We start from the raw sequence: 22,665 nt of genomic DNA on the forward strand, positions 1-22,665 counted from the left end.
TGGGGCCTCAGGGCCTCGCCTGGGATGCATTTTGTTCCTCTCCCGGAAAGGGTGTTGCTTTCCTCTTTGCATAACACTCCTTTGTTCACTTAATTCATCTTTGGTTGGGTCTATGAGGTTTCAGGTCTTCCAGAATAAGCACCGCTGCTCACCCTTGAGCCAGGCTGCTCTGAGTGGACACCCAGTAAATGCTAAATTGAATTAACTCAAAGAGGAGAAAGATTAGGACAGCATCTGTTGGCAATTATCTCAGTACTCCAAGGAGACGACGCACCATAGACCAGCAGAATGCAAAGGAGGAGATGGGGGACCTTGTCAATTTGACCAGTCAGGTGTGGCAGAGAAAGGGCAGAAAAAGCTGGAGCTGACAAGTCCCAGTTCTCATTGAAGGGTCTCAAATTTATCTACAAGAGACTGAACAAGAGACTGGAAATAATCATTATAAAACAAGCAGAGAAGTAACATTGCAATGTGTTTCCTAACATTCAGGCCAAGTTCGTGGTGGGTGTTCATGGGTGTTTCCAGGCCTGTGTTAGTCCAGGGGCTGCCGTAACAAATTGCCACAAACTGGGTGACCTGAAACAACAGGAGTTTATTCTCTCACAGTTCTGGGAGCCAGAGTCTGAAATCAAGGCATCAGCAGGACCAGGCTCTCTGAAGACTCCTGGGGAAAATCATTCCTGCCTTCTCTTGGCTTCCGCTGATGGCCAGCAATTACAGTGGTCCTGGCCTCGCAAACACATCATTCCAATCTCTGTCTCTGCAGCCACATGGCCTTCATCCTGCATGTCCATCTTCACATGGCCTGCTTACAAAGACACCCATCACTGGATTTCAGGCTCACACTAATTCAGTATGACCTGGTCTTAACTTGTTTATGTCTGCAAAGACCCTATTTTCAAATAAGGTCACATTCCCAGGAATTAGAGATGAGGACTTAGATATATCTTTTGGGGGGCACATTTCTACCCATTCAGCACCCTCACTGCCCCCCCGATTTGCACATGAAGTAAACTGAGCTGAGGGAATGGGGGTGAAGGGAAATTGGAAAAATCGGAAGGACCAGTAGTTGGAGAGTGTCGGGAAATTCCTGAAATAGGTCATGTGATGTTTAAAAGATTTACTGAAAGTACCTGGAGTGTTCGAGGAATAAGGAGTAATTGAGAAGTCTTCATGTTTAGAGCAAAAATATGTGGTGGCGGGCCTGGCCCCGTGGCCGAGTGGTTAAGTTCGCGCGCTCCGCTGCAGGCGGCCCAGTGTTTCGTTAGTTCGAATCCTGGGCGCGGACATGGCGCTGCTCATCAGACCACGCTGAGGCAGCGTCCCACATGCCACAACTAGAAGAACCCACAACGAAGAATACACAACTATGTACCGGGGGGCTTTGGGGAGAAAAAGGAAAAAATAAAATCTTAAAAAAAAAAAAAAAATGTGGTGGCATCCAGCGTTCGAAAGCAGAAAAGTACCTGAGATACACTAAAATAAGAGGTGTTAAACCCTAAAAAGTTTAAAAGCTCACCTGCAGCTAATTGAGGAGGAAAGGGACTGCAGAATCGTGCCTGTTGAGCATCTCTGGTGCTGTGCTGGGACCCTCAGGTGAGTTGTGTCTGATCCATGTGAGCCAGGCGTGTGTCACTGTATCATGCACAGAGAACCTTATGCACTGCCTCCAGCACCTGGGTAACTTACACAGCAAGGGGCAGAAATGAGACTTCCTTGCTCTTGGGACCGACCAAAGGGAGCACCCCCGGTAGGGACTCCATGGTTGTAAGACAGACTGCACTAGAGTGGGCAGGCTGGATGGAGGTGGAGGGGCCAGGACAGGGCTGCTCTCTGAGGGGAGTTTCAGGACACAGATCAGGGTGTGGGACCCCGGAAGGGATCTGTGCTCTGAGGCGGGATCAGGAGACAGATCAGGGTGTGGGATCCAGGAGGGGATCTATACTCTGAGAAGAGGATCAGGACACAGATCAGAGTAGGGGATCCAGGACAGGGTCTGTGCTCTGAGATGGGATCAGGACACAGATCAGAGTGTGGGATCCAGGACAGAGTCTGTGCTCTGAGATGAGATCAGGACACAGATCCAGGTGTGGGATCCAGACAGGATCGGTACTCTGAGAAGAGGATCAGGACACAGAACAGACTAGGGGATCCAGGAAGGGATCTGTGCTCTGAGATGGGATCAGGACACAGATCAGGCTGTGGGATCCAGCATGCAGCGAGCCCCTCTTTCCTGCTGGACAGATTCCAAACTCTTCAGTGGTTCTTGGGGCTCCAGCTTCTGGGGATTCTGGTGAGAATGAAGCAATAAGTGCAGGTGGTAAGTCTGCACATGCTGAACATATTGTGTGTGATGTCTCCCTCCCCTGCCCTCACGCCTGCAGCACTGCGTCCTTGGCCAGCGTGCTCTCCCTGAGCCTCAGTTCCCATCCTGAAATTCCAGGATCCTAGGATTCACCTCACCTGAGAAGGAGACAGAAAGGAGAAAACTCACACAAATGGAAACATCCGAAGAACTGCAATGATCAGGGCGTTTCCCTCCTACAGAAGCTGAAACCTGTCCAGGAGTGAGAGCGTGAAAGTGGGCGAGGCCTGAGAAGAGAACAGGCAGGAGGATGGACCCATTAGAGCAGCTTCCTGTTCACAAAAATGGTTTCCCCCGAGGTCTCTGACCATGGACGCCCTGATCCACTTACTCCAGGGCTGAGCCACCCTCACCTTGTGATGGCCCAGGACCCCCTTCTAAGGAGTGCTGGATGCGGAAGTGACCCCCACTTGCCGACACCCTCTCTCCTCCTCCCCCTCCTTTAGCTGGAATCAAACCTTTCAAAAGACGCCTCCCTCCTGCCTGTATCCAGCCTCGCGCAGCCTCCTTGGGGGCCCTCCCCATGGCATCAGCACAATTAATCCGACTGTTTCAGTTCGTCTGGATTTTTCAAACCACAGGCTGCTCCCTGGTGGTCTGGCTGGGTTGGCGTTAAGACTCTGATGCTCATGGACAGCTCCCCAAAACTGATGTTTGGGGTCTTGGTTTTGTTTCCTTGACCACAGCACCCAACACCTGACTTCAAGGAATGGCACCTGTCTCTAGTGACAACTGGGCCGTTTTGGAGGGACTTTCATTGAAGCAGTAGGCCTGTGTACAGTTCTTCAAGTCTTTTAGTCTTCAGCGAAAGAAAAGAAAATAGACGAGTGTCGAGCAGCCCTCTTGTGCCGTGGAAGGCCTGCAGTGAGAAAGTCAACTAAGCCAAGTTCCTGCCTTCGTGGGTCCTCACTGAGCCCTCTTCACAGGCCATACACAACCTCTGCTGGAGGTCGGGGCGCCAGGTCAGTCCCTGCTCTCCCATCTCCCAGAGCCTGCGAACAAGTCACAGGCATACTGGCAATGATATTATTCCCAGGACTGCCAGTAATGCCAGTTTACTGAGCATCTCTATGCCCAGAGCCAAGCTGACCCCTTTACAGCAGAGCTCAACACAGAGCCGGGGCCTGGTCACGTGCAGGCTGCGCTGGGGGCCCGAGGCTCCTGTTTCTAGTGAGGTGTCACACCTTCTCCTGCTGTCACGCCCCTTCCCCCTTCTCCTCCTCCTCAGCTGAGGGCCTGGGGTATCACTTAGGGTTCTCCAGAAAAACAGAGCCAATAGGATGTGTGTGTGTGTGTGTGTGTGTGTGTGTGTGTGTGTGGAGAGAGAGAGACAGCAAGATTTAATTTAAGGGATCGGCTCGTGCAGTTGTGGAGGCCGGCAAAGCCCCAGAGAAGAGCTGATGCGGCAGCTCAGGACTGAAGGCAGCTTGCAGGCAGGCTCCTCCTTTTGGGGGGATGGCAGGTGGGGGCACCTCAGTCTTTACTCTCAAGGCTTTTGACTGACTTGATGAGGCCCAACCACTATGGAGGGCAATCAGTTTTACTCAAATCCACTGCTTTTAATATTAATCTCACCTAAAAAATATCTTCACAGCACATCTGGATTTGTGTTTGACCACACATCTGGGCACCCTGGCCTAGCCAGGCTGACACATCCGATGAACCAGCAACCCTGCCGCTTTTTTTCCCAGTGTCAGCGCATTCCGAAGAGCTCCACCTGGCCTTCCTCACGCCGCCCCATTCCTCTCCCGTCACTGTCCCTTGGCCCTGCTCAGCCTCTCTCCTTTGAGCCACAAACTATAATTTCTCCATATTTAAGATGGGACCCACGTCCCCTCGGTCACTCCAATGCCACTTTTCTCCGCCCAGCTGTCTCCACTCCCTCATTCCCTTCTCCCTCCAAACTGTGCTCCAGCCTGCAGCCTCACCCCTCTGCTGGGCCCAGAGGCCTTGCTGCCAAATCCTACAGGCAGTGTTGTTGTCGCCTTATTTCCTCATCTAATCTGACCTCAAGGCAGCACTGACCACCGCCAACCACCCCTCTTTCTTGAAAGGCCTGTCTGAGGTTCAGAGGCTGCTCCGCGCCTTCCTCCTTCCTCTCCTTCCTCCCCCTCCACATCCCCCACCTTCCCAGTCTCCAGGGCTGGCTCTGCCCTGCCCGCCCTGCCCTGCCCTCTCCGAGGCTGCTTCTCTGCCAGCACTTGCACTGGTCCATCCCAGGGTCTCAACTCCTGCTCTGGCTGTCACTCCAGATTCCCCCCTCAACCTTAGCTTTCTCCCGAGGGTCATCACTACTGGTTGTTTGCGCTTCTCAGACCCATCAAGTCTAAAACCCACCATCGTCTCCAACTCCTTCCCAGAAACGTTCTTCGGTCTCCTAGCGCCTCCAGTAGCCCAATTTGGGCCAAACCAGAGCCGTTCCTCACTCCTCTAACACCAGGCAGCACAACACAGGGAAATCTCTGCCACTGCCAGCCGGCTGCCTCCACTGGCCACCTGTGGAAACATCTCCTGCCTGCATTTCTGTGGCTGCTTCTAACCAGGCCTCTGCCTCTTTGCTCTCGCACCAGCCTGTCTGCACAGGGGTCACGTAAGTGAGCATAAGTGAGGCCATCTTGTGACGCTAAATGGCCCCAGCCCCTCCTCTGTGTGGCTACTCGCTGTTCTGCATTTACTCTAAAATAAGTCACATGCTCTCCTGATTTATGGACTCCGCTTACGCATGTGCCGTCCCGATAGCTTGATAAATTAAAACTTTGTTGTATGAGTTCCCCTCCAGGAACAGGCTGACCACAGGTGGGAAACACACCTGCAAGGCATCCATCACAGCTGATGGAAGAGAACAGTGAAAGACCCCGAGCGTACCACACCTGAAGGAAACCCCCTCTTACTGCCCATTTTCCCTCTATAATGGCCTGTAATTCTTGAAGATGGTTTTTTGAGATGTCTGCCATCTCCCCAACTATGCCAGCTAATCAAATTAAAACTTCCTTTCTCAACCTCTAATTTGTGATTTATTGCCTTGATTGCAGTAAGCCCATTGCTCGGTGACAGTCACAGCAAAATGAAAGTGCCCTCAGGCCCCTATTGAAACCCTGAGCGTAGACCCTGCCATCACTCGGTTCCAGCCTCCCTGGTCTGGCGCTATTCTTGCGCTGTGGGGGCAAGCTCCTGCTCCACAGCCTTTGCACACACTGTTCCCTCTGCTGGAATACTCTTCCAGCATGCCCCTGTTCGGCTTGCCCTCCACCTGCTCTCTGTTCAAACGTCGCCTCCTGGCGGAGGGCCAGCCCGCCTGCCCTGAAGGTGCCTCCTTTCCCTGCTTCATCGTACTCTTGCTCAGCACCCATCACCAATGACGTTGTACTGCAGGGTCGTTTATTACCCAACCCCCCTTCCAGCTTCCAGAGCCAGGCTCTTTGTCTACCAAGGTCTCCCCAAGGGTGGGGGGATTGCTGGCATGCAGCAAGCATTTCACAGAAATATACACAACCAGCAACTGTAACATAAAGGGAATGAACACAGAGTGTGAGAGGGTTGATGGTCCATCCGTGAGCAGGGTTCACAGACAGGGCCCTCCTTCTGGTGCTTTGCCCGTGGCATCTGACACCATCCCGTTTGGTGACGAGGAAAGCACCGTCCCATGGCCTCCAGTGCCCCCCAGCTCTCTGACACCCCTCTCCCCCAGCTCATCTGCCACCTCGCTGTGCCCCCACCCCCAGGGTCTTCGCCGTGGCCTCCACCTGGGACCGTGTTCTCACCCAGGCTTGAGCTTGACTAACTCCCTCAGTGGGGCTTGCCCTGCCCTCTTCTTTAATACTGTGGCCATCGCTAGCCTGTCCCCAGCACCCATTACCTGATGCTCCTTCCCTTTCCTTTTTTTTTTTTTCCAAAGATTGGTACCTGAGCTAACATCTGTTGCCATCTTCACTTCTTTTTCTTCTTCTTCTCCCCAAGGCCCCCCAGTACATAGTTGTAGGTCCCTCTGGTTGTGCTATGTGGGACGCCACCTCAGCATGGCTTGGTGAGCAGTGCTAGGTCCACGCCCAGGATGTGAACCAACGAAACCCTGGGCCGCCAAAGCAGAGCACACGAACTTAACCTCTCAGTCACGGGGCTGGCCCTGCTTTTCCTTCTCTTCCGCAGTATGGACCAAACACAGCAGATCATGTCATTGATTCTGCTAACTACTTGCTCCACTTCCTTCCCCTGTGCTGGCCAGTTGTGTTCACAGGTGTACCCTGTGAACCTGGAACGATGCCAAGCACCACAAGTACCTAGCAGGTCTCAGTGTGTTTGTTGAATGACTGAATAATCCCACACATCCACCCAGTGAGATAGACAGCATCATCTGTTTTCTTGATGAGGAAACTGAGGCACAGGAAGGTCAGGTAGACTGAGATCACCTGGTCAGGAACTGATGGGGCAGGATCTAACCCAGGGGCTCTGCCTCAACCCACGTGGTGAGCAAAATGCAGAAGAACCCCAAGTCAGAGCATATTCTGAGTCGAGTTGTGCAGGGCCTCGTCAGCCCCGGGGAAGGAACTGGCCTGGGCGGTGGGGATTGCCCTGACACTGCGTGCTAGCATCTCTGGGCTCTGCATTTTACCTGCTTTAGGGTTGCACTGGGCGGAGCCATGAGCCCTGATTCCCAACAGTGAGCAGGAGGTGAACCAGCCTGTCGCGGACTGGGCGCTCCGCAGTCTGGACCCCAGAGCAGTCCACAGGCCGGGTGTTTACTAAAGCACCTAAGCCAGACCTGCCATGGCTGATCCTGGACTCCTCCCTGGGGAACCTTGCCTCCAGGCCGGGGTGCCTGGCTGGTGCTGGGAGGGACCTGCACGAAGCCAGGAAGCACAGAGCCCAGTGAAGTCCAAGGCGGCAGCTCCCACTGGCTCCACGGGCTCCAGGGAAGATCTCCTGCTTCTGTCGGACTCTCCTTTGAGCGAACAACACTGTTCACAGAGTTCCCGCCTTGCTTTGGTCTGTCTGCTGCTAAGGTCACAGAGTCCAGGTCTCTGGCAAACCGTGGCTCCCAGTGACTCGCCTAGTCAGGAGCGATTGTCCGAAATCTAGAGGAGGGAGCAGGAGGCCCCCGCGCCCCGGGAATGAGGAGAGCAGCACAGCTGAGGGATCCTGTTCCTCAGTCACCCACCTTCTCCCCCAGGCCACTTTCTTTGGGGGACCTGGTTTTGTTCCGCTCCCCCTTGAAGGGTCTGAAGGAAACAAGAGGTATCTGCAGTCGGCTGTCGCTCTCTGCCGCCTCTTCCGTGGGAGGGTCCGACCTCAGGGCGCGGCAGATGGACGGGGAGGGCTGGTGGGACTCAGACCCGCTCAGGCGCGGCGCTTTCTCCCCAGCTCCGGAACCTGGATGGAGGATGCAGGAAGGCCCCGAGGACCCCTCTGAGCCTTTGGGCTGCGTTCAGCTTAGGGTAGCGGCAAGTAGCCTTGTCTGAAGGTCTGGAGGCCCTAATTCCTGCTTGCCCCTCGCTGCCACTTGACCACCTCTCTCCGCCTCAGCGCGAACAGCCACATCCTTCGCTTCAGCGAGCGACGAGCTCCTGACCCGACTCGGGGCCCGATCACCGCAGCCTCTTAGTGCGCTCCGGAGGGCCACGCGGGGGGCGGCCTTTCTTAACCCAACCTGCGCAAAGTGGCTCCCCCCCCGCCCCCGAGGAAAGCGCAGGCTGCCACCATGGGCATCTCACGGAGGACGAGGCGGGGAGGGGTCTGCGCTCCTCCGGGCCTGCTCAGCGGCCGCGGGCCGGGCGTAGAGGAGCGGGCTGGGCTGCAGGAGGGCTGGGCCTGCCCGGGCGCGGGCCGGTGGTCACGGGCGGATTCCGAGGGCGGCAGCCCAGGGCGCGCGGGAGCCTCCTCTCCGCCCCCTCCCAATTCCAGCGTCCAGCCGCCGTCCCGGATCGGCCTTCCGGACGTCCCCAGGCTCCCGGAGGGCGGAGGGGAGGACAGCCGAGAGAGAAGCTCCCCACTGAGCTGCCCGCCGCGCCTCCCACGCCCCGGCCAGGAGCCCCCTGGGCGCGCGTCTCCCGCGCCGGCCCACAAAGCCCCCGGCCCTGCGCAGAGGGGGCGCGCGCGGAGCCGGGCGGGGCGGGGCGCGCGGGCCCGGCCGGGCCGGGGGTGTCGGATGTCACCCCGCGCACACCTCGGCCGGGGGGCGGGGGAGCAAACCACTGAGATGCGGAGACCTCCCCGGTCCTAGAGCGGAGCAGGAAGTGTCCCAGGGGAGGGAGCGGAGGGCTCCGGCCTTTCCTTCCCTCCGCGTCCGGCGGGCTCCGCGGCGGCCAGGCCTGCGCGGCCCGCCAACGGGGACGCGCCGCGGGGGTGAGTGCGGCCCGCGCGCCCGGCCCCCGCCCCACCTCCCCGCGCCCCGCGCCCCGGCCCCGCGCCCATCCCCGGCCCCGCGCGCCCCCGGCCCTGCGCCCATCCCCGGCCCCGCGCGCCCCGCTCCCCCATCCCCGGCCCCGCGGGCGCCGCCTCCCCTCCCGGAGCCGAGCGCGGCGGTCTGCGGGCGAGGAGAGGCAACGCCGATGCTGTTTCCCAGGCGCCTCCATTTGCTCCCGCTTCCTCCCTCCCAAGCGGAGCTGGGTTTTCCGGATGAGCAGGAGACGGGGCTCGGCTAGCCAGGCGCGGCGTCGGCCCTGCGGAGGACCGCCTCGGGGAGGACGCCCGGGAGAGCGGGCTGAAGGATGAGCAGCGGCCGCCGTGGACTTCCGCCGCCGCACGAGGGACCTGAGTTAGACGCCGGGAAGGAGTTGCGGGCTGGGAGGTGAGGAGCCGGCGCCGGCGAACCTGGAGGCGTGGGGGTGCGGGTGTGGTGGGGAAGCGGGAGGGCGGGAGCGAGGGAAGGCTGCCCCTCTCCCCGGCCTGCTGTGCCCTCCGCTTTCCTTTCTGCTGGCCCGGCGCCGTCCCTCCTCCCAGAGCTGCCCTGAGACGCCCCGCCCCCTGCGGGAAGCCTGGGGACTAACGTTAGTTCATTCATCAGGCGTCACTCCCGAGCCTGCCACGGGCCAGGTGCCAGGGCGACAAAGAGGAGCGGGCCGTCTGGTGAGGGGTGGTCCGCAGAGCCCAGAGCGGGGTGCCCGCCAGCGGACTCTGAGTGCTGAGGGTGGGGCCGGCCCCAGCTTGGGCGCAGAGCTGAGGAGCCAGAGGCCCTGCAGGTGTGTGGTGGCTGAGCTCTGGGAAGGTGGGAGGTCGGGTTCCAGAGGCCTGGAGGAAACCCGGCTGTGGAGTGGCTGTAATGTGTCCCCTCAGGCACCGAAGAGCCTCTGATGCCAGTCTGTGTTTGCTTTTCCGTGGGAAGCAAGGAGATCCAGAGACCTGGGTTTTTCTGAATGCCATTCAGTGGCCTCGTTGCTCTTCTGGGCTCACTTGTCTTCCTGTGGAATGGGAGTGAGGCCTGTATTCCCTTGGGGGCCCCTGAGCTGTTGGAGGTTAAGGTGCTGGGTGGTGGGGAGCTTCATACAGACCTGGTGTGGAGGAGATGTGAGGCGGGTAACCTGCCCGGGGAATCCCAGAGGCCAGAGGGTGGGGGAGGGGACGGTGTGACCCTGTTTGCCCTTCACTTTCCCTCAGTCCCACCGTCTGGACAGTGGCCACCACTCTCTGGTGTCACCCTGTGTGTTCACTGGGCAGGTGGAGGTGCAGGTGAGGGGCCTGTGCTGGGAGGGCCCCACCTCAGTCCTGCCTGAGGGAGGGCTGTGAGCTTCATTGTGGTTTGATGATGATAAGGGTGGGGAGGGTGGAGGCAAGGTTGAAGGTCAAGGCATCTTTAAATATATGCTAAAGCTTGCTATTCAGGCTCTGGAGGGAGTTGGGTGGAGGCTGATCTGAAAGCTGATGTTATTCACTCTAGTAAACTCAGGATGTGGCTGCCTCTAACTCTTCCCCATCTCTTGTCTGGGTGTCTTCTCCGCTGTCTGCTTTGTCCGCTGCACCCCAGTGCAGACTCCGCTGGGCGGGGCGGACCGGCTTTGTGTGCGGCCAGCTGGTCCAGCTCTGGTCGGCCTGCCACCAGCAGTGTGCATTTCCCAGCCTGGGTCTGCTTGGAAGGCTCTCCTGGTGTATACCTGTTTTTGTCCTTCCAGCTCATTCTGTAAAGGTCTCCAGGGCAAGCACGGTGACTTTGGCTCTGAAGGCTCAAGATAGCGGCTTGCTCGGATCGTCTGTCTCAGGTCCTCTCCAGGAGGACTTGGCCACCAAAGGTACCACGAGGTATTAATTACGTCTCTCCTGTATGCCAGCCTGTCAGTCTCCTGCGATGCTTGAGACGCCAGGGTCACGTGGAAATGCCACTGCTTTTCTGCTTTGTTCGTCGGTCCCCTGGTTAGGGGAATCACGTAATGATGCTTTTGGGGTTGGAGTCCTTCCCTGTGTGTAAGGACCAGCCACACTGGCACTCCTCACACGTCCCAGGGCTTCTCCGAAGGGCTGGTCTCTATGGGCTTTGTCACCTTCCCCATAACCACCCCTCAAAAAACTACTGCAGGAGACCAGAACATTGAAGCCAGCGATTTCTGTTTGGAAATAGGCTCGTCTTCTGCTGCTGACCCCCATCAAATCCCATCATGCCCACAGCCCTGTGCCCCCGAGTCTTGGCTCCGAAGGAAAGTGAGGAGCCCAGGAAGATGAGGAGCCCACCAGGAGAGAACCCTAGCCCCCAGGGGGAGCTGCCCAGCCCTGAGTCCTCCCGCCGCCTCTTCCGCCGTTTCCGCTACCAGGAGGCGGCCGGCCCCCGGGAGGCCCTGCACCGCCTCTGGGACCTGTGTCAGGGCTGGCTGCGGCCAGAGAGGCACACCAAGGAGCAGATCCTGGAGCTGCTGGTGCTGGAGCAATTCCTGGCCATCCTGCCCCGGGAGATCCAGGGTTGGGTGCGGGCCCAGGAGCCCGAGAGTGGCGATCAGGCTGTGGCTGCTGTGGAGGCGCTGGAGCGGGAGCCGGGGAGACCCTGGCAGTGGGTGAGCAGAGGGGGCGGGCTGGGCTGGGTGGGAGAGGGAGTGCAGGTGTGCAGAGGGCAGCCACTCTGTGCTTGGTGCTTTGGCGGACTCACGTTCCCTGGCCAGGGAGGATTCTGTCCAGAGCTACGTGCTTTGGTTAGGTGCACACTAGAATTGGGTTTCCCAAGAAAGCAGATTCTGTTCCCTAAAGGCCCTAATTTGGGGCATAGTTATGTCATCCCCTTTTGCAGCCCCATTAAAGGCCCAGGCTGAGCCTCCAGCGGTCAGCCATGGAGTTGATGGTCAACAGGCCCAGAAAGGGGTGTTGCCCATCCTGGCACAGCCACTGGCCCTCCCCTGTCCAGGGACCTCTCCGCCGAGCCCTGAAAAGCTCTCTCGGATTGCAGCTCAAGCACTGTGAAGACCCTGTGGTGATTGACGATGGGGAGGGCCCTCCGGACCAGGAGCAGGAGCGGCTGCCACCGGAGCCCCAGAGTGACCTTGCAAAGAGCCAGGATGCCCAGCCCGTGGCCCTGGCTCAAGGCCCTGGGCTCCCAAACAGACTACCAGGCCAGCTCAGCGGGGACCAAGGTAGGGGTAGGGGCCAGGGTGTGTGTGGGGTGGGGGTCGCGGGGCGTTTGTGCCCACCTTGGGTGCTTAGCAGTGGCTCTTGACGTTTAGAGTTCTCTCCTGTCCCCTGAGGAGCCGTGAGCCATTTTCAGGGTCTAGCCCTTCCCTAGAGCGATTTGATCCGAATCTCGTGAGAGTGTCCTTGGTGGTGCCAGGTCCACCTGGGGCGCCTCTGCTGTAGTTGGGTGTCTGAAGCTGCACCGTCTCAGCTCTCTGAGGCACATTTCTGGGCTTTGTTGGTTTGGGGGCAGCTGGGCATCATTGCTGTCCCAGTAGGACTTTGTGCGGAGCTGAGCGTGGCCACGTCCTCTTGTCCGTCTGAACGTCTTTCCCCAGCTAAACTCCTCCTGCTCCAGGATTGTTACGATCCTGAAAGGAAATAAAAAATGCTCCGGAGGGAACAGAGTGATGTGTTTAGGGATTGGGGCCTGAATGTCACCTGGACACGTCTGACTATCTGTACGGAATGCGCTGGTGGCTACAGGCAGGTGGCTTTAAAGGCACGTCTTGCTGTGACCGGGCATGCCTCTAATCCTCCAAGACTGTTTCCTGGCCCGTGCAGTGGAGATAACCATCACCCTTCCTGGGTTTCTTGAGGGTTAAAGGATTACACCCATACCGTGCTGAGCAGGGGCCTGACTGTCTGTGGTGCTTAGTTGAAGGGGTCATTGTGGGAAGTTGTGGTGCCCACAGGTTGAAGGAGTGGCCTTTACAGTGTGAGGTCAGTGCGGGTGGACTTGCCACGTTGTGCTGTACTTACAGAGGAAAAGGAGAGCATGAGGAGGCCAGGAGTGCATTCTTGTGATGCGCAGAAGTTGTCCTGGGCATTGTAATAAGCTTTTCAGTTTAAAATAAAAACGCATACAGTTGGCCCTCTGTATCTGCTGGTTCCCCATCCACGGATTCAACCAACTGTGGATCGAAAGTCCTACAATGGTTGCGTCAGTACTGGACACGTACAGAGTTTTTTTCTTGTCGTTATTCCCTAAACAATACAGTGTAACAACTATTTACATAGCATTTCCATTGTGTTAGGTATTATAAATAATCTGGAGATGATTTAAAGTATGTGGGAGGATGTGCATAGGTTATATGTAAATACTGTACCATTTTATATAAGGAACTTGAGCACCCACAGATTTGGGTATGCCAGGGGGATCTTGGAACCAGTCCCCTGTGGATACTGAGGGACGACTGTGTTAAATTTCTCTGTGTGTGATACTATACCGACTTCCATACAAATCAAATAAACTCTTCAGCCTCTCCTTGGTTAAAAGTCAAGACAGGTGTGATAGTCAGCTAGGGCCAAATGCTATAGCCAGAGATAAACAGCACATGTTTATCTCTCACTGTCTGGAGGCTGGAAGTCAGAGGCCCAGGGGAGGGCAGGGCTGCTTCCTCCTGAGGCCTCTCCTGGGTGTGGAGACAACCATCTTCTCCCTGTGTCCTCACATGGTCATCCCTCTATGTGTGTCTGTGTCCTCATCTCCTCTCTTATAAGGACACCAGTCATGTGGGATTAGGCCCCCCCCAGTGACGTCATTTTAATTTAATTACCTCGTAAAAGAGCCCCATCTCCAAATACAGTCACGCTTGAGGTCCTGGGGCTTGGGACTTCGACATGTGAATTTTGCGGGGATGGAGTTCAGCCTGTAACCTCAGGCATAAGGGAAACAACCATCCACTCAAATAAACAGCTCCTGTGCAGGAGCCTGGGGACGCAGGCTGTGGGTGGCCCAGGGTGGCCCTGTGTGAGCGGCTTTGGGAACGCCCTCAGGAGGAGGGGAGGAGCTCGGGAACTGCCCCAGCCTGCCCAGCTGGTGCTTCCGTGAGGGTCTAGGTCTGAGATAAGCCAGCAAGCAGGACAAGCTTCTGCTGGCCAAGCTTCGGGCTGTCTCTCCCATTTTCCCTGAGCAATGATAAATGGACAAGGTAGTCAGGAGGAGAGTTAGTTATTAGGAAGCCCTTAAACATTCGGGTGACTTATCATTGGGATGAGATTCCAGTAAAAGCCATATAGTTCCTAGCTTGGAAGATCTTCCCAAAAAGCTGGATTCTTTTTAGAGGACAGAAGCTTTCCAGAGTGATCTGCAGAGTGTCCATGTACTCACTTATCACGGGAAAGGGGGGAGGGCTGGGGCTCATCCCCCAGAGGGAGGCAGGTGTGCAAGAGCAGAATTAAGACGTCCCTCAAATCCACACCTGCCGCCGGAGCCTTGTGCAGCAGCGTGAGGAGGCGCCTCACCCTGGGGCTCCCATGTGGCACTGCCCACTTAGCTGGCACCCAGGGTCTGGTCCCAGATAGTCACCCCCACCCCTGCTATTGGCTGACAGCTTTGCATCCTGGGTCTGAAGGTGAGGGCCACTGGCTTCCGGATTTAGCCTTTAGCTGATTTCACACGTGCCCTGGGGTCAGCCCCCAGCATTTTCTTTGAACTGAGAGAGGGGAGTGTTGGTCTGTGAGGGGAGCGAGCACCTTCTGAAACAGCTCATTCGGCTCACTGCTTACGGAAGCCTGAGCCGGGCGCCATTGCCAGTCAGCGAGGGAGGTCAGAGCGGCTGTGGCCGAGGCCCCCCGGGAGAGGGAGACGGTCTCAATCCCACAGCCACGTGTTCTCGTGATGGAGGGCACTGCAGGAGCACCCGTGATGTGACGACAGACTTCTGATGGAGCTTGCAATTTGTAAACTTAGAAATGTACAGATCTGTATGGCCCTAGAGTCCCACGGTGATCTTTCTTACTGACACCTCGATTCCCTAGAGTTCTAACCTTTATTTTCTCGCATTGCGGAAGACGAAGCTGAGGTCCCTGGACCTGTGGGCAGTTGCATAACTACTTGTGGCAGAGCCAACTGGACATTCTTGGTAAAGCCCCGTTGTCGTGTCTGAAAGCAGAGTGAGGGAAGGTGCTTTCTCGGTGCGTCATCTTGTCGTCCTCCGCGGGGGAGAGGACGCCGGGTCTCACGGGCGCCCCTCTCGTGTCTCTTTCAGTGCTGCAGGACGCCTCGCTGCTTCCAGAAGTGAGCTTGAGGGACGTGGAGCAGAAGGCCTCCCTCCAGCTGCCCCCGGTGAGTGATTTCCGTGAGAGCCCTTGGGAACCCCATCTGCCTCTCCGTGAGCTGCAGGGTGGCCTTTCGGGGACTCCAGCTGGTTTGCTGTGTGACCGTCACCTTCGAGCCTTGGTGTAGACAGTGATGACGTGAAATAGATGCCCTCGAGATCCCCCGTCATGCTCCTGGGATCCTGGGGGTCCCCCCTGAGAGAAAAGAGACTTCTCCACTCTTACTTCACAGGGTATTTTTTATCTAATAACAATCGCAGTGACGTGTTTCAGAAATGCTGGGAAACGGAGGGAAAGCACACAGGTGATTTCACTGCCATTGGGCGGGTGCTGGTGGTGGTTGGGGGTTTCCTTGGTGTCCCCCCTCAGTGCTCCTGCATCCTCAGGGATGGTGGCAGGTGCCCTCACTCACCTCTTCCAGCCTGGCTTCTGCGGGAACAATACCCCGTCGTTTGTCTTCCTTTCCCTGGCTGCCATGATGTGTGGTCACCCCAGTGGCATCCCCTCCCATGAGAGTGTAGCTCTGTGAGGGGTGGCCACTGTTTTGTCACTTGTTCCCTGGCAGACGGGAGACTGTCTGAAGGACAGACACACAGTAAACACGCTTTGAGCTTGCACTCAGCATTTTGCATTTGACGTGACTTCAAGCTTGGGGAGTGGGGCCCGGGATGGGGAGCAGTTAGCAGGCTGTGGGGGCGCATCTCCATTCCTTCAGTGCTGGACCCACAGGCCCTGGGGCTCAGCCACGTTTTAGCATCTGTTTTGTGCTGTTAAACACAAATGGTCCAAAGGAGGTAAAACTCGTAATTCTCATTAAGAATTGATGCTTTTGACCAGTACCTCTTGCAAGGGGCTGCTATGAGTTTAGTATCTAATGAGCTTGGGTATTCATCTTTGAAGTTCCCCAGTTCCTATAAATGCCATAGTGAGCAGAAGATAGAGATTTTGATAAACTGGTGCTGTTTTATTAGTCTATTGAAGATAGTTTCTGCCCAGTGCACCAGAAGTCACCATCATGAAGGTCTTATTTTTTCTAAGGTTTTTTTTTTTTAAAAAAAATTTGTTTTTAATTCTGGTAAAATACATGTAACCAAATTTACCATCCTAACCATTTTTACTGTACAGCAGTATTTCTAAGTGTTCAGTAGTGTTAAGTATATTCACATGTTGTGCATCCAATCTCCAGAAGTTTTCATCTTCCCAAACTAACTGCTCACCCGTTAAGTAGTAACTCCCCATCCGCCCCAAGCCCAGCCCCTGGAAGCCACTGCTCTGCTTTCTCTGTGAAGTTGACAACTCTGCATTGCTCATGTAAGTCTGCAGTATTTGTTTTTTTGTGACTGGCTTATTTCACTCACCATAACGTCCTCGAGATTCATCCATGATGCAGCATGTGTCAGGGGTTTCTTCCTTTTTATGGCAGAATAATATTCCGTGGTGTGTATATAATGCATTTTGTTTATCTGCTTATTCTCGATGGACACTTGGGTTGCTTCCACCTTTCAGTTACTTTGAGTAATGCTGCTATGAACATAGGTGCACATAGTTTTGTAAAAAATTCTTTTTAGATAATTATAGATTCACATGCAATTGTAAGGATTAACAGATATCCCTTGTACTCTTGATACTAAATGGTCTTGTAAAAGTGTAGCACAATGTCACAACCAGCTATTGACATTGATACATACAAGATACATAACGTCTTTTACCAGAAGAATCCTTCATGTTGCCTTTTACAGCCACACCTACTTCTCTTCCCTCCGCCCTCTCATCAGTCACTGACAACCACTGATCTGTTCTCCGTCTCCATAATGTTGTCATTTCAAGAGTGTTATTTAAATGGATTGATAATATGTAACACTTGGGGATTGACTGTTTTCAGTCAGCATAATTCTCTGGAGGGGGTTGTGCATGTATCAATACCCTCTTCCTTTTCATTGCTGGGTAGCATTCCATAGCATAGATGGGCCAGTTTGTTTAACCTTTCATCTGTGAAGGACATCTGGAATGGTTCCAGTTTGAGGCCATTTTGCATAAAGCTGCCATACCCATTTGTCTGCAGGTTTCTGTGTGAACTTCAGTCTTCATTTCTCTGGGATGAATGCCTAGGTATGCAGTTGTTGGATTGTATGGCAAGTGTCTATTTCCTTTTGTAAGAAACCACTATATCCTTTTCCAGAGGGACTGTACCGTTTTACATTCCCATGAGGAATGTCAATGATCAGCATCCTCGCCAGCATTTGGTGTTATCACAAGTTTTTTATTTTAGCCATTCTGATAAGTGTGTGGTGATACCTCATTATGGCTTACATTTGCATTTCCCTAATGGCTGCTAATGTAGAGCATCTTTTCATCTGCTTGTCTGCCATCTGTTCATCCTCTTCTGTGAAATGTCTCTTCATGACTTTTGCCCAAGTTCCAGTTGGGCCATTTACTTTTTTACTGTTGTTTTGATAGCTCCTTATGCATTCTGGATGCTTGTCCTTTGTTGGGTATCTGTTTTGCAGATATTTCCTCTCACACCAGAACTTGGCTTTCCATCCCCTTTAACAGGGTCTTTAGCAGAGCAGAAGTGTTTAATTTGTACTAAGTCCAGTTGGGCAGTTTTTCCTTTTAAGGATCACGCTTTTGGTGTCAAGTCTAAGAACTCTGCCTAGTCCTAGACCCCACAGATTTTTTTCCTGTGTTTTTTCCAAAAGTTATATCGTTACACTTTTTACATTTAGTCCGTGATACATTGAATCCAGGATCTTGGTCCCTTGGCATTTAAGGCCATAATCTCTCATTTTCACATAAGGTGTGAGCCTTAGCTCCAGGTTCTTTTTCCCCTGTGGACGTCCCATTGCTCCAGCAGCACTTATTAAAGGTTCTCCTTCCTCCGTGGAATTGCTCCTGCTTCCGTCACAGGTCAGTTGAGCAGATTTGTGTGGGTGCATTCCTGTGTCTCTGTTCTGTTGCACTGATCTCTCTCTCTCTGTCTGCACTAAAGCCTCACAGTCTTGATGACTGGGGCTGTGTAGAGAGTCTTGAAACGGGGTGGACTGCTCTGTCGCATTTTGTTCCTCTTTCCCAAAATGATTTGAGCTATTTTAGTCCCTTTGCTTTTCTGTATGAATTTTAGAATAATCTTGTCCAAATCTACAGAGTCTTACTGAGATTTTGATAGGAATTTTGTTAATCTGTATATCGATGTGTGGAGCGCTGACAATTTTACCATCTGCGTCTTTCCTTCTGTGAATGGCTGTGCCTCTCCACTGGCTTCTGCCTTCCTTGATCTCCTTGGTCAGTGTCGTGTAGTGCTCAGTAGACAAGTTCTATACGTGTTTTGTTAGATTTATACCTAAGTACTTCATTTTTTGAGCAGTTGTAAATGTTGTTATAGTTTTGATTTTGATGACAACATATTCATTTCTAGTATAAGAACTGCAATTGGTTTTTGTATGTTTGTTTTGTATTCTGTGACCTTGCTGGATTCACACATCAGTTTAAGGAAGGGTTTTTTGTTTCTTTGTTTTCAAATAGAATTCTCTGAATTTTCTATGTAGACAATCATGCCATCTGCAAATAAGAGCAGTTTTATTTCTTTCTCTCCAATTTGTACCCCTTTATTTCCTTTTCTTCCCTCATTCTACTGGCTAGAACTTCTAGCATGGTGGGGAGAGCAGCCAAGCAGTGCCATGTCCGCACCCAGGATCCAAACTGGTGAACCCTGAGCCACCAAAGCTGTACTTAACTGCTGCGCCACCAGGCCAGCCCCCATTCTTTCACTCTTAATGATAATGTTCACTGTTCATTTTTGTAAATTCTCTTTATCAAGTTGAGGAAGCTCCTCAATTCCTATTTTTCTGGAGTTTTTATTATGTGTGGTTGTTGAATTTTATCAAAGCTTTTTTTGCTTCAATTGATATGTTGGTGTGAATTTCCTTTGGGCTCTTAGTATAGTGGATTCTGTTGATTGAAATTTGCGTATTGACCCAGGCTTGCATCCCTGGAATAAACCCCTTCTTGTCCTGGTGTAAAATTCTGATAGCAAAGTTTATTTGCTATTATTTTTGCGTCTCTCTTCACGAGGGCTCTTGGTCTGCGGTTTCCTTTTTCTTGGCTGTCTTTGCCTGGTTTTGGTGTCAGGGTCATGCTGGCTTCCTAAGATGAACTGGGAGGTGTCCCTCTTCTAGAGAGGCTGTGCAGAATTGGTGTCAAGTCGTGGAACATTTGGTAGAACTCTTTAGTGAAACCATGTGAACCTGGAGATTGGTGTGGGCGGTGGGAAAGTGGCACTGTAATTATAGATTCAGCTTCTGGGAAGGTTATAGGGCTACTCATTCTTTCAGAGTGGGCAAGTTGTGGGAGCATGTGTTCTTCAGAGAACCGCTTCCTTTCCTCTGAGTTGTCAGCTTATGCCTGCAGAGCAGTCGGTAGACTCCTTGGTCGTCCTTCCAGTATCAGCAGGCTCATGACGTCCCTGCTTCGTTCCTCATATTGGACATTTGTGCCTTCTCTTTTTTTCTTTGTCAGTCTTGATAGAGGTTTTCAATTTTATCGATCTTTTCAAAGAACTAGCTTGTTGTTCTCTATTTTAAATAGATTTGTCTCTATTTTTCTGTTTTCACTTTGATCGATTTCTGCTCTCATCTTCATTACTCTTCATTCTGCTTTGGGTTTGTTTTGCTCTTCCCTTTCTAGGTTCTTGAGGTGGGAGCTTAGGTCGTTGATTGGAGACTTGCCCTAAAAGGTAAGCATTTCTAATGTAAGCACTTAGCTCTAGAAATCTCCCCCTCAGCACTGCGTTAGCTATGGCACACGGATTGTAATGCGTGTTTTTATTTTCATTCATTTCAGTGTATTTTTTAATTTCCCTTGAGTGTTTTTCTTTGACCCAAGGATTATTTAGAAGTGTGTTGTTTAATTTCCAAGGCTGGCAGATTTTCCTGTTATCTTTCTGTCACTGAATTCAGGTTTGGTTCTCTTGTGATCCGAGAGCACACTGATGCCACTTCTTCCACGTTTGTTGGGAGCGTCTCTGTGCCTCCATCCAGGGCTCTGAGGTCTCAGTGTACGTTGTGTGGACGTCTGCGAGGAACGCATGTTCAGCTGCTGTCTGGTGGAGTGTTCTCTAAACGCTGATTGGCGGTGGTTGCTGTTGGCATTGTCTGTATCCTTGCTTGTGTAGGGGAGGAAGAGATTTCCTCTTCCCAAATGGGGGTTCATCTGGCCGGAGAACGAATTAAATTCACATGAGACAGAATAGCAAGAGAAAATTAAACAAAGCTTTATGAAGAACCATGGCCCAGGGCCTTTCTTCCCAAAGGAAGAAAGGGCACCAAAGAAGTGGGGTGCACATAGTGGTTATATACCCCCAAACAGGGTGTTTCACATGTGATTGAAATGTCCCTCCCACAATAGTCACAAGATTGCCCTGTCGGGCACAGTGCTTGATGGACACAGCAGGTAGTGGTCTGCTGTCTCAGAGGGCGTGGCAGGAGGCAAGTCGATTGTCCGGAGCTGGGCGGTCACAGGTGAGCTCAGCAATCAGTTCCTAGCCTAAGGAAAGATGCTTAATCCTTAAGAAATGCCAACGTTGGGAGGGGGAGGGAAGTCAGTTACAGGAGGTTACCAGACTAGCACAATAAAATGCAGATTTTAAGTCCTTGCCTTTGATATTCATTGAGAGTTTTTAGAAAGAAGGTCATCTCCTTTCTTCTTCCTGGTACAGAGAGGGAGGCACCTTTTACAGATAGAGATTTACCTTACAAATGTAAGTGTCCTAACAAAGGGCAAGTTCCATTCCTCAGAGCCTCCTTCCCTGTCCTAGTTTATCAAAAGCAATCAGCCTCAAATAATCCTCATGCCAAAGAGACACGTCTTGGGGTGGCCAATTCCAGGTCCCCACACTTGTTTTCTGTCTGATTGTTCGGCTAGTTGTGGAGAGAGGGGCGTTCAGGTCTCCAACTAGAGCGGCTGACGGTCTGTGTACTTTCAGTTCCGTCAGTGTTGCCTCACATCCTTGGCGGCTATCCGTGAGGTGCACAGACGTTTAGGGTTCCTGTGCCTCCTGGTGGGCTTGCACTCTTATTGTTGTGTGTGGCCCTCTCTGGTCTTGGTCTTTGCTCTGAAGCTGGCCTTGTCTGGTGTTAGGAGGGCGACACCTCCTTTGGAGTAATGGTTGCATGATATGCATCTTCTATCCTTTTATGGCCGACCTGCCTGCAGCATTACGTTTGAAGTGAATTTCTCCTAGATGGCTTGTAGTTTGGTAGTGTTTTTAATCCAGTCTGTCAGTCTCTGTGTTTTAACTGATGCGCTTAGAAGTCTCTGTGTTTTAACTGATGAGCTTAGATTGTGTGTATTTTAATATAATTGTTGACATTAAAGCTTCAGTCTGTTTTTCCCCCCAGTTTTTCTTTTTGTTTCTATTTTCTTTTTCTTCCTGTGGATTACTTGACTATTTTGTAGAATTCCTTTTTGAGTTACCTAGTGTGTTGTCAAGTGTGTATCTTTATGTTGTTAATGAAAAAACACTCTTATGCACCTTCACCCTCCCCTTCTTATAATACAATTGATTTAAATAGTTCCTGTGTCTACGTGTAGAACCACATCAGACAGTGTTACAGTTTTTGCCTCAACTATCAGAATTATTTAGAAAACTCAAAAGTTGAAGGAGGGGGCCAGCCCCATGGCCGAGTGGTTAAGTTCATGCTCTCCGCTGTGGTGGCCCAGAGTTTCACCAGTTTGGATCCTGGACGCTGACCTAGCACGACTCATCAGGCCATGCTGAGGCAGCATCCCACATAGAACTAGAAAGACTTACAACTAGGATATACAACTATGTACTGGGGCTTTGGAGAGAAAAAAAAGGGAAGATTGGCAACAGATGTTAGCTCAGGACCAATCTTCCTCACCAAAAAAAAAAAAAAGTGCATAGGAATCCAATAAGCAAAAATAATAGGAGAAGGGAAGTCTATTATATTTACCCATATTCTGGCTTACCATTGTCCTTCTTCCTTTCTTTCCCTTTAGAGAATTTCCTTTAGCTATTCTTTTAAGATAAGTCTCTGTTGGCACATGTACTTATTTTTGATTCATCTGAGAATGTCTTGGCTCCCCCGTTAATTGCTGAAGGATGTTCTCATCAGCTGTAGGGTCCACATTGACAACTTTCCTTCAGCACTTGAAGAAAATGGTTCCCCTTCTGGCCTCCAGGGCTTCTGAGCAGAAATTGCTGCCATTTGAATTTCCGCGTCTCCTACAGGGAAGATACTATTTTTCGTTGACTACTTTTGAGATTTTCTTCTTCTATTGTCTTTAGTTTTCAGAAGTTTGTTATAATGTGTCTTGGCCTGCGTTTCTTTGGATTATCTGTTTGGGGTTTACTCTGCTTCTTGAATCTGTGGTTTGCATCTCTTTCTAAATCTGGGGAGTCTTGAGCCAAGTTTTCTTCAAGTGCTTTCTCAGCTCCACTTTCCTTCTTTCCTTCCGGAACTCTGACACAGATTGTAGATCTCTGGTAGCAGCTCCGCAGGTGCTGAGACTCTGTCCATGTTGTTCGTCTGTTTTCTCCCTGTTGTTCACACTGGACAATGCCCGTTTTCCAGTCCTCGAGGTGACTGGTTCCTTCCTCTGTCCTTCCAGTCTGCTGCTGAGCCGTCCGCTGAGCTCTT

The 22,665-nt window shown here is 52.6% G+C and overlaps 1 protein-coding gene and 1 long non-coding RNA gene across 14 annotated transcripts in view; one reads left to right on the plus strand and one right to left on the minus strand.

Moving 5' to 3' along the window:
- Positions 1-572: 572 nt before the first annotated feature.
- On the minus strand, positions 573-8,438 carry LOC103565125 (uncharacterized). Of its 4 annotated transcripts, none has more exons than XR_011525359.1 (6): positions 6,975-8,438; positions 2,824-3,224; positions 2,495-2,592; positions 1,520-2,290; positions 1,134-1,337; positions 573-805 (listed from the first exon to the last, which is right to left on the minus strand). It is a non-coding gene; the product is annotated as an uncharacterized lncRNA (long non-coding RNA). The 4 variants fall into 4 exon arrangements; XR_011525358.1 differs by having other exon boundaries at positions 573-808; XR_011525357.1 differs by having other exon boundaries at positions 573-808; positions 1,134-1,382.
- Positions 8,439-8,463: 25 nt separating this feature from the next.
- The window catches only part of ZNF496 (zinc finger protein 496), a 39,463-nt gene continuing 25,261 nt past the window's right edge, over positions 8,464-22,665 (plus strand). For 2 of the 10 annotated variants that reach the window (XM_070569918.1, XM_070569921.1), the window contains exons 1-7: positions 8,468-8,704; positions 8,925-9,149; positions 9,366-9,540; positions 10,468-10,584; positions 10,911-11,337; positions 11,724-11,907; positions 14,938-15,014. In XM_070569918.1, coding sequence (XP_070426019.1) covers positions 10,948-11,337; positions 11,724-11,907; positions 14,938-15,014 — 651 coding nt within the window. In that variant the 5' untranslated portion in view covers positions 8,468-8,704; positions 8,925-9,149; positions 9,366-9,540; positions 10,468-10,584; positions 10,911-10,947. Of the gene's footprint in view, positions 8,705-8,924; positions 9,150-9,365; positions 9,541-9,634; positions 10,028-10,467; positions 10,585-10,910; positions 11,338-11,723; positions 11,908-14,937; positions 15,015-22,665 lie in introns of those variants that run through there. The other 8 variants (XM_070569914.1, XM_070569916.1, XM_070569919.1 and 5 more) reach the window with 7 other exon arrangements.

This window comes from Equus przewalskii, chromosome 13, assembly GCF_037783145.1.
Source record: "Equus przewalskii isolate Varuska chromosome 13, EquPr2, whole genome shotgun sequence".
NCBI lineage: Eukaryota > Metazoa > Chordata > Mammalia > Perissodactyla > Equidae > Equus > Equus przewalskii.